General features: G+C 31.6%; 1 protein-coding gene and 1 pseudogene across 2 annotated transcripts; one reads left to right on the plus strand and one right to left on the minus strand.

Annotated features, from left to right (window-relative positions):
* Positions 1-3,867: 3,867 nt before the first annotated feature.
* LOC114187835 lies at positions 3,868-8,355 on the plus strand (annotated as a pseudogene).
* Positions 8,356-9,266: 911 nt separating this feature from the next.
* Positions 9,267-10,852, minus strand: LOC114189091. 2 transcript variants are annotated; one of them, XR_003605555.1, is made up of 3 exons: positions 10,699-10,852; positions 10,419-10,516; positions 9,267-10,192 (listed from the first exon to the last, which is right to left on the minus strand). XR_003605555.1 is itself a non-coding variant. In XM_028077800.1 (3 exons), exons 1-3 carry the CDS (start codon positions 10,767-10,769, stop codon positions 10,001-10,003), a joined length of 351 nt encoding a protein of 116 aa, XP_027933601.1. In that variant the 5' UTR covers positions 10,770-10,852; the 3' UTR covers positions 9,268-10,000. The 2 variants fall into 2 exon arrangements, 1 of the variants encoding a protein (XP_027933601.1); XM_028077800.1 differs by having other exon boundaries at positions 9,268-10,192; positions 10,419-10,506.
* Between the last annotated feature and the right edge of the window lie 229 nt (positions 10,853-11,081).

Raw genomic sequence — 11,081 nt, forward strand, 5'->3', positions numbered from 1 at the left:
ACATATATTATATTATTATATTGTGTAGCATAATAGAATAATTTAATATATCTTTAATAACGTTATATCTTTTTAATGTTTTATTCTATTATTATCGTCTTCCCGTTTTCCAATGCAGTAATAATTACATTACTGTTGAAGAATCTATTTGTAATCGTCCCGTCTTTTCATGTGTCATTTGTCTTCTATAAATAAATATTCATCTCTATTCTACCATGAAGATTAAACTTCAAGATCAGTTCAATCATATTCTACATTCTTCCAACTTTTACTCTACTATCTCTCTCAAAGTCGAACCAAATGGAAAACAACTTCAATGAAGATGACGCTATTAATAGAAGGGTTAAATATGTTTTTGGTCCCTTAACTTTTTGGGAATTTTGGAATTAGTCCATTTCGAAACTTTGAACCAATTTAATCCTTCATCTTTCGAAATATGTGGATTTAGTCCTTTTAATCAAATTTTGTTAGGTTTATTTGATGTTTCGTACGCATTTCATGATTGTATTTGAGTTATTTATATTGTTTGACACATTTTTGCTTTAAGGTTAAATCAAATACTATCATGAAACGTGCTTGAAATGTCAAATAAACATAACAAAATTTGATTAAAAGGACTAAATCCACGTATTTCGAGAAATGAAGGACTAAATTGATTCAAAGTTTCAAAATGGACTAATTTCAAAATTCACTGAAAGTTAAGGGACCAAAAACATATTTAACCCTTAATAGAATGAGTAGGTACCAATTCTCTATTATTCACCTTCAGGACGAGGTAAGTTCATTGTCAAATTTTTCAGACATATTTTCTTTTACAAGATTTCTTCTACTCTTTCTATTTCTGTGACGGATTTCTTCTTCTCTTTTACAATATCCTGATTTTAACCTGAACTAATCCATTTTTTTCTTTAAAAAATTCTGTCTTTCGAGGTTGTTGGTTTTGTGGATCGTGCATTCGCCATTCTTTATGATGACGATCTTGAGCGTCAATGGACTTTAAGAGATGAAGAAGGCAATAGACATGTGGTTACTTATAACAAGAATTTACAAAAACCAATGCTAATTGGAGGATGGACTGAATTAAGGCACATATATGAACTTCACGATTTTCACACTATTTATTTTGGATATGTGGGTGATTCTTGCTTCCACATCACTATTTTTCCCAGTAAATGCAAACCTTCGTCTATTGCACGTTTTCTTAAAAGAATTGAGGCAGATCAACCCCTTTTCAATGGACCGAAGTTGCATTTCTTCATATTTCTGAATCCAAATCAATGCAATGCTAGCTATCTGGTGAGATTCATTTCATATTTTTTAATAAATGGATGTTTCTTTCATATTTTGATTTATGTTTCGAAATTAGTTTAAAAATTTAATCCATATACTAATTTCATTAATACTTTATGTATGTTTTAGGATTTGCCAGCTGATTTTGGCAATTATCTTCGTCAAGGAAGATTTAAATACATTTTTCTTTATGGACCGCGTAAAATAGTGAAGTGCAAACTACTGTTGAGAAATCATCCTAAGAAGTCTAGCAAAATTGGAAGTGGCTGGAAGGAATTTTGTATTGCTCATGGATTTCATCAAACTATTGACTTGGTATTTGAAGTGGACCACGTGAAAAGCAATCAGAATGTCAAAGTGCTAACATATTGTAATTTTTAATTTACAATTAGTATAAATTTTTTTTTTTATATTTCTGCCACTTATGTAGTTTTCAACCTAGAAGTTTTTTTATTTTCAGCAATGCATATGTATAGTTCTACCTTCTTATCAATGAAATCTCTTTGAAGCTTCTCTGAATTCCTCTAAAAGATGAAAAGTGATACATGTTATGGTATGATATTCATAAATAATATTATTTTGTTCTATAATTCAAATGAAATATATATGATGCAATTGAAAGATATATAGTTGGACGAATAATGAAAAGTTATCTGTTCTATAATCATATGTATGGATGTATGTTGCTTTAGTATGTGCATACACTCACTGTATGTTATCATTTTGACACATAATGAGTTTAAGATTGCAGATACTTCCTATGAAAAAGTCCTCTTTGTTGTACTATATATAGTAGTGCATAAAAAAGACGTCTGATTGTACCTACATAAAAAGCAAATGTTTTGTTAGTTGCAAGAACAAATCAACTCTGAAATAAGTGTTATATATATGAATGATTCTGATATATTAACACTCAGCACTGCATGCTCTTTCTATTTTTAATGTTTGTCTTCTGAAACAACTGCTTCCTATTATAATTACATATATTTCTGTTTCCACAATTGTGATTAGAGGTACAAGCTAGACAAAAAAGTTTAACAAAGACATTCATCAATATAGTAATAAAACAGTAAACACTTTTCCATCCATTGAGTCAACTTACCTTTATTTTTGCTTCTTCCATTGTAACCTTTGAAACTATTCCATAACATTTCTGTACTATAATGGAGCATAACGATTGTAAAAATGCAAGGCTCAAAAGGAAACTGGTGCTACAACAAAGGTTCAATGCAAGAAGTAATCAACATTCATGTAAGTCATTAACATCTTACTTAAACCATTTATGTTTTCTAATTCTTCATCAATAATTTATTTAAAAATGATGCATTTGTATGTTTGTATGTTTTTTTATATTGCAGATGACAAAGAAGAGAATGCAAGAAAGAAAACTAAATTTGCAAACCATTCTTCTCAAAGTAAACAAATCTCAGGATTTCTTTTTATATATATATTTGTAACTTTATGTTTTGGATTGTAACTTCACAACACAGAAGCATACTCAAACATCTTTGTTGTTTTAATCACAGATAAACCAACTGTATCTGAAAGATCATTTCAGAAAAATATAGACAGGAATCCATTACAACAGTTGGATATTAGTAAGTTTTTTTTCTAAGCTATATCTTTACAGATTGTTGTTAAATGAATCAATGAAGTCTTTTTCTTTATTTCTTTAATAACAATGCTTCTACAATAATCCTTTTCCAGATGTTGACAACAACAACAACAACCTTCACAATATGAATTCAATATTTCACAGACAAATTGGTCAGTTCTGAAGTTCTTCCAATACTTAATTTTAACATTGTTTATGAATAATATTAATTTCGTAGCACTTTAAACTAACCTTCGTTTGAATGCAGTAACTGTCAACAAATTCTCAAGTTTTTCAAGTACTTTAGTTGAACAACAAATCACTTCACAATCTACAACTTCTACTTTAACTTACCATAGTCCTTTCGGTATATTTCTACATTATTCTTAATTTCTTATATACTTATTTAAATGACAATTTTAAAATTTATATCAATGTTTTTGAATGACTCCAACTTTTAACAATAACAGTCAGAGAAATTATGGACAAAATAATTACAATTCCAGTGCAGGTAAGTACATTTGGATTCATACTCACAATGCCAATGCAGGTAGGACAATTGTTTTCTGTTGTTTTTCATAGGTAGGAGATCAGAGGTTGTAAATGAGTCGCATTCTGTTTCTAAGAATAAAGTTGTCAAATATCCTTTTCAAGTCATACAATCACTTCAAAACAGATTCAATCTTGATGATGAACCAAGAAGACAACATAATTATTCAGACACAACAAATGATGATTCAGCAACGATAAGAGATGATGGTAATTCAGATATTAAACTTATTGATGTTAATATAAATTCCTTTGAAATCATTAATTAGTTTTCATCTTACTAATATTGAAGAACATACTACAAGTACTACAAGTACTACAACTACAAACGAATTGTATTGCAAAGGAGAGTTACAAGGTACATAATGTCCAACACAATTGTATATAACTACAGATTAAAATATACGCATTTTCATGCTAATGTTTTGTAATGATGTTCAGAACTGCTCAATATTGGAGAACCTTGCTTGGAATGCCAATACTGTAAAGCTCAACTTTGGTATGAAGAAAGAGCAGAAAAATGTAACACCTCAAAGGGAGTTGAATTCTCATTGTGTTGTCAAAAGGGAAAAGTCCAAATTCCACTATTAAAAAGACCACCTAATCTTCTTGAAGGTTTGTTAAATGGTGAAGATCAGAGAAGCAAATCATTTCTACAAAACATAAGACTATACAATAGCATGTTTTCATTTACTTCAATTGGTGGTAAGATTGATAATTCAATGAACAATGGTTCTGCTCCACCATAATTTATTCTGAATGGACAGAACTATCACCGTATTGGCAGTTTATTGCCAGAGCATGGATCAAAGCCAAAGTTTGCACAGTTGTACATATATGATACCGAAAATGAAATGACTAACAGAGTCAAGCATTTCAGGTCAGTGAATATATTAAATAATTTCATTATATGAAATATTTAAATACATTGTTGACATGTATTCTCTTTATTATTTTTTAGTTCAAACACCAAGGAATCTGTTATAGATGAATCATTGGTTGCTGATTTGATTCAAATGATTGACAATCACAATGTTCTTGCGAAATCTTTTAGAAGAGTAAGAGATTTGTCACTGGAACATATGGAATCAGATTTCACGCTAAGACTATTTAGAGGCAGAAACAAAGACCCTAGAGTCTACAATACACCTTCATGTGATGAAATAGCTGCACTTATAGTTGGTGATTTTGGCAATATGGATGTAGGCAGAGATATAGTGGTCAAAAAATGTTCTGGTGAATTAACCAGACTGCACGAAACTCACACAGCTTTCATTCCACTGCAATATCCTCTCATGTTTCCATATGGAGAAGATGGTTATCAAGAGGATATCCCAATAAGAGAATCTCATTCAAAAACAAAATCCATGGTAAGAGTTAGAATTTCTTTGCGAGAATTTATTGCCTTTAGAATACAACAAAGAGCTGTAGAAGCAGGAAATATTGTGAATGCATGCAGATTGTTCCAACAGTTTCTGGTCGATTGCTATACAATGGTTGAAGCCCAAAGGTTGTCATTCATCAGAGCGAATTAGAAGTTAATTCGCTGTGATATTCTTAATAGATTACAGGAAGCTGTTAATAGAGGAGAGACAGATCCTTCTTTAATTGGAAGACGTATTGTCTTGCCTGCTTCTTTCATTGGTGGTACCAGATACATGTTCAACAATTGTCAAGATGCTATGGCAATTTGTAAAAAATTTGGATATCCGGATTTGTTCATTACTATAACATGCAATGTGAATTGGAGTGAAATAAAAGAATTTGTCTTAGCAAAAGGCTTATCACCTTCGGATAGACCTGATATTGTATGTAGAGTGTTCAAGATGAAGCTGGATGAAATGATGACAGATTTTAAGAAAAAGGACTTCTTTGGAAAAAGCACCGTAGGTATGTTATATATGAAGTAATATACATTATATAAATTTATATTAAATTAGATTCTGAAAACTATATTTATTTTTTATTTATATATGCAGGAATGTACACAGTAGAATTCCAAAAAAGAGGTTTACCTCATGCACATATACTTTTATGATTGGATGGAGAAAGCAAGTTGAAGAATTCAACTAATATTGATAAAGTAATATCAGCTGAATTTCCAAATGCTGATTTGTACCCCAAATTGGAAAAAGTTGTCTCAAGTTACATGATTCATGGACCATGCGGACCTGCAAGACATAATTCACCTTGCATGAAGGAAGGAAGATGTTCTAAATTTTATCCAAAAAAATTCACATCTTCGACTTCAATTGATGAAGAAGGATATCCATGCTATAGAAGACTTGATAATGGTAGATTTGTTAAGAAGAATGAAATTAAGCTGGACAATAGAAGTGTTGTTCCTTACAATCCACCACTTCTAATGAGGTATCAAGCACACGTCAATACAGAGTATTGCAACAAGACCAATTCAATAAAATATTTGTTCAAATATGTGAACAAAGGTCCCGACAGAGCTACTCTTAAAATAAGCAACAACTCTGCACAGTCTGAAAAATCAACCATTATTGATGAGATCAAAAGGTATTACGATTGTAGATATCTATCACCATGTGAAGCTGCTTGGAGAATATTTGCTTTTGACATCCATCACAGATGGCCTCCTATTCAGAGATTGACCTTTCATCTTCCTGGCCAACAATCAGCTTTGTTTAAAGATGATGATGATATTAATGTGGTCTTCAACAGATACAAAAATGCTAACACAATGTTTCTAGCTTGGTTTGAGGCTAATAAAGTTTATGAGGAAGGAAAACAATTGACTTATTCAGAATTTCCAAGCAAATTTGTGTGGTTTGCCAAAGAAAAAGAATGGAAACCAAGGAAGAAAGGCTACAACATTGATAGACTTACTTATATTCCTCCTGGTTCTGGAGAACTTTATTATTTGAGGATATTACTGACCATTCAAAAAGGTTGTATTGATTATCAAAGCATTAAGACAATTGATGGAAAGTATTATGAAACATACCAAGAAGCTTGCTATGTTTTGGGATTGTTGGCTGACGACAAAGAATATATTGATGCAATCAAAGAAGCAAGTGAATTTGCTTCTGGGTATCAACTTAGAAGATTATTTGTTACTTTGTTCTCGATGAATACAATTTCTAAACCAGATATAGTTTGGAATTCTACTTGGAGTATCTTATGTGATGGAATTTTGTACCAAAAAAGGAAGGAGATGAACTTACCAGGTATTTCATTTTTTTTTAATTTGCTATACATATATATTTTAATTTTATTATTTACTTATTGTAGGTCTTCAAATTCAGACTGCTGAATTACAAAAACTATGTCTGCTGGAAATAGAGGAAATGCTAATGTCAAATGGTAGAAGTTTGAAAGATTATCCTTCATTACCTCAACTTGATCTTTCAGATGTACATACATTCAATAATAGATTTACTGTTGATGAGCTCCAATATAATAAACAAGACATGGTGAAAGAACATGACAGTTTGTTTAAAGCACTGAATGATGAACAAATTCATGTATATCAGGATATCATGACAGCAGTTCTTTCAAAGAAGGGAGGATTCTTTTTCTTATATGGCTATGGTGGTACAGGTAAGACTTTTATGTGGAAGACATTGTCGGCTGGTCTAAGAAGCGAGGGCATGATTGTTTTGAATGTAGCATCAAGTGGAATTGCTTCTTTATTACTTCCTGGTGGAAAAACATCACACTCTACCTTTTGCATCCCACTGTTAATTAATGATGAATCAACTTGCAACATAGCACAAGGTAGTCTCAAGGCAAAACTTCTTATGGCAACCAGTTTGATTATATGAGATGAAGCACCAATGATGAATAGAATGTGCTTTGAGGCATTTGATAGAACACTAAGAGATATTATGCGAAATGTTGATGATGCCAATAAAGACAAACCATTTGGTGGCAAAGCAGTTGTCTTGGGAGGTGACTTTAGACAAATTCTACCAGTTATCAAAAAAGGATCTAGGTTTGATATCATAAAATCATCAATCAACTATTCAGAGTTATGGAATTGTTGTAAAGTGCTAAAGTTATCCAAGAACATGAGATTAAGTACTACATCAAATACTGAAACAACCAATGATATTCAAGAATTTGCTGATTGGATATTGAAGATTGGAGACGGGAAAATGGATCTAAATGAGAATGGTGAGTGCATGGTTGAAATTCCAGAACAGATCTTGATTACAAACACAGATTTACCTTTATTGGCATTGGTTGAATTTGTCTATCCTCAATTTGTGGTTAACATGTTGAATCCTAATTATTTTGATGATGGAGCAATTTTGTGCCCAACAAATGATTCTGTAGAGCAAGTAAATGATTTCATGTTGTCTTTAATTGGTGGTGAAGAGGTCACTTATTTAAGTTCAGATACACCTTGCCAATCTGATGAACAAGATGAAGTGCAATCTGAATGGTTTACATATGAATTTTTAAATGATATCAAATGTTCAGGGATACCAAATCATAAACTGAAGTTGAAAACAGGTGTTCCAATTATGCTCTTGAGAAACATTGATCAAGCGAAAGGTCTATGTAATGGCACAAGATTGCAAGTCAACCATTTAGGCAAGAATGTAATATGTGCAACTGTAATTACTGGAAAAAACATTGGTGACAGGATTTTTATACCAAGAATGGATTTAGTGCCATCTGATTCAGGTTTGCCTTTCAAATTTCAAAGAAGACAGTTTCCGATATCTTTATGCTTTGCAATGACGATTAACAAAAGTCAAGGACAAACACTTTCTAGAGTCGGCCTTTATCTTCCACAACCTGTATTCACACATGGCCAACTATATGTTGCTGTTTCTAGAGTCAAAACCAAAAGAGGATTGAAAATACTTATATTGGATGAAGATGGAAAGGTAACAAACACAACTAAAAACGTTGTGTACAAAGAAATTTTTGAAACTCTTTGAAAAGAAATCAATTATAGGTATGTCATTTCTGTTTTTTTTTTTTTCATTTTAAAACTGTTATAAATATATATCAATTGATTTATGTTATTTTCTGCTATGTAGGAAAATCATGGTACAAAAAAAGTTGAACAAAGAAGTCATTGTGTACAAAAGGAAATTCTGTACAAAACAAATTTATGAACTTCAATACCAAAGGATACATTCTAGGCATGTAATTTATTTCTTTTAAAATTCTTATATTAACAAAGTAGTTTATTAGTCATATTTTTGTTGTTTGTGATTGACAATAATATTCAATGAAATCAAATATTAACTTCACATACCACTTTAATTACATTCTAAATTGATCTATTCTATTGATACACTTCAACATCTTTTTAAAATATTAGATTCTCATCATATAGATTATTAAATATCCAAAACCCTATTGCTATTACCATAATTATTACATATAAAAAAACCCGTGCGTTGCACGGGTAGAAGGACTAGTATTATGATAAGATTAAAAAAAAAAAGCGAGGTGGATCAACCCACATTTTACGGTTCAAGTGCAGGCCGGGCTCGCATTGCCACTATTAAATGCTTTTAATGAATTGAAATAGGTTTGCATAGTGATCTTTAATCAAAGAAGGCGTTATAGAGAATGTAGGAAAGTTAAAACTACTTAATAGACGGATTTCTTCGTAAACAACGTTAAGTGAACTTTTGACATACGTACTGTAAACATTATACAATTAAAAATAATAAAATAGTTGTCTAAAAAGTCAATATATAAGAATATAAAGTGATTTCAAAAGAAGTGACTAAAATACCATATTTAAAAAATTTATAAAATTTTAATATAGAAATGACAAAAAGAATATTACTAATTATGTTCTTATTGACCAACATTGTGGAATTCTTATATAAATAAAGTAATATAAAAGTTGAATTGTATTTTTAAACTTATTGTTTTTTTACGCATCAGAATTTTTTTTTTTTTTTGAAAACATTCTAATGTTTTTTAGGAATTTGAAAAGCCACCAGTCATTGTGTTTTTCTTAATTGTTTCGCGCGCCATGTACTTTTCTTTCATTTTTGTTCAGAGATTCTCAAACTCCTCCACATGCCTATTGTCTTCACTTTTTCCTATTTTCTTCTCTTTGGTTAATGCAATGCCACCCATCCACACTTTCTTGCTTGCTTATGCCAATTTCAACCAATAATTGGGTGCTCTAAATGGATGCAATAGGAATACCGTTTAGGAAAAGAAAATCATTAAAATTCTAAACACATTTAATGGATTTAAAACATTAATTAAAATCAAACATCCTTTTCATAAGAGTACACTCATTTGGTTCAACATAAGGTAGCACCATCGAGATTCAAACTTTCCAATCAGCAACGGTCCTTTTTTTCATTTATTATTAGGAAGTGGAAAAGTGGTATTGAGATGTTGGTCTCCCAGAGGACTGAAATGGATGAAAGATATTTTTGGTTGGCATAAGCTTTAATTTGACTTTACATCACCTTACACTCAAGAATAGATGATTATTATTATTATTATTATTATTATTATTATTATTATTATTATTATTTTGAGTGGGTGTAACTAAAATGAATGATAAAAAAAAAAAAATGGATGTGAAAAAATGAGTAGGTAGTGCTAATGGGCGTGTGACTTTTGGGACCTTTTCTTTCTCTTGTGAAGGAAATTCCGCAGGGAAGTCTTAATTGAGAAGCCTTGGGGGGCATGCATTAGCAACGGTTGTGACTGCAACGAAAGCGACGTGGCAGAAGCTGCTCCTCTGCTGCTACCATCCATTTCTTGACTAGCCAACCATATTATCACCCTTGCCTGCACATAATTACCCAAATAAGAAAAAAAATTTACATGCTTTTTTTTCATCTTCATAAATTTTAATTACGAGAGAAATAAATAAAAAGTAATAGAAGGGTTTGTTTGTTTGTTTGTTTTTGGACGTGTCTGTATGCAATAAACAAGGAAGCAGAGGCATCAAGTCCTTTCCTGATTTAGAAATTGTCCAAAAAAAGGATGAAGAAAAATTCAAAGATAAGATTACCTGAAGTTCTGTGACGTCAAGCATGTGGCGAGCAGCAGCAGCATGTGGAATGGCCACAACTTTTTTGTTCATGTTCAACAGCTCATTCCTACAAAGTTCTTACAGACAAAAGGGGAAAAAGCTAACGACAAGTGCAAGAACGAAACACCGTTTGTTTCCTCAGAAAAACACAACCACAAAGCAACAAGCTATGCTTTTGTCCATATATAACTGTACCAGTAGTCAATAAAACAGTTTCTTTTTTTTTTTTTAAATAAAGAAGAAGAAAAAAAAAGCTTACATTGAATGGTGGGGTGATGAGGAAGCAGAGGAAGAGCGAAAACGAAGATCCAGATAGCAGTTTCTCTTCATGGCAGTGGGAATAATGGGAGAGAGTGGATCACGTAGTGTTTTTATGGGAAGAGAAAGAAGAAGCCATGATGAAGTTGGTTATTGGGAGAATTAGAGATTTGAAAGGGGTTATAAATAGGGGAAAGAAAAAGATTGAATGAATGAGTGAAGGAATGGACACGTGGGAAATGAGTTACACGTGCTAAAAAACATGATGGCCTAGGTATAATAGGGTTGCGTTGTAGCACTAAATGGTTACGTAGGTTGGTGTTGAAAAGCAATTAATGTGACGGTAACTGGTTCTGTATTTTCACGTGGCTTCTATTTGATGGC

Source organism: Vigna unguiculata, chromosome 6 (genome assembly GCF_004118075.2).
Source record: "Vigna unguiculata cultivar IT97K-499-35 chromosome 6, ASM411807v1, whole genome shotgun sequence".
NCBI lineage: Eukaryota > Viridiplantae > Streptophyta > Magnoliopsida > Fabales > Fabaceae > Vigna > Vigna unguiculata.

What these genes read in the sequence shown, in the direction of transcription:
- LOC114189091 (XM_028077800.1), bottom strand. Translation starts at nt 10,769, where the DNA reads ATGAAGAGAAACTGCTATCTGGATCTTCGTTTTCGCTCTTCCTCTGCT. An exon ending in TCATCACCCCACCATTCAAT is followed by an intron (nt 10,507 to 10,698) that starts GTAAGCTTTTTT and finishes AGAACTTTGTAG; the next exon opens with GAATGAGCTGTTGAACATGA. An exon ending in TTGACGTCACAGAACTTCAG is followed by an intron (nt 10,193 to 10,418) that starts GTAATCTTATCT and finishes AATTATGTGCAG; the next exon opens with GCAAGGGTGATAATATGGTT.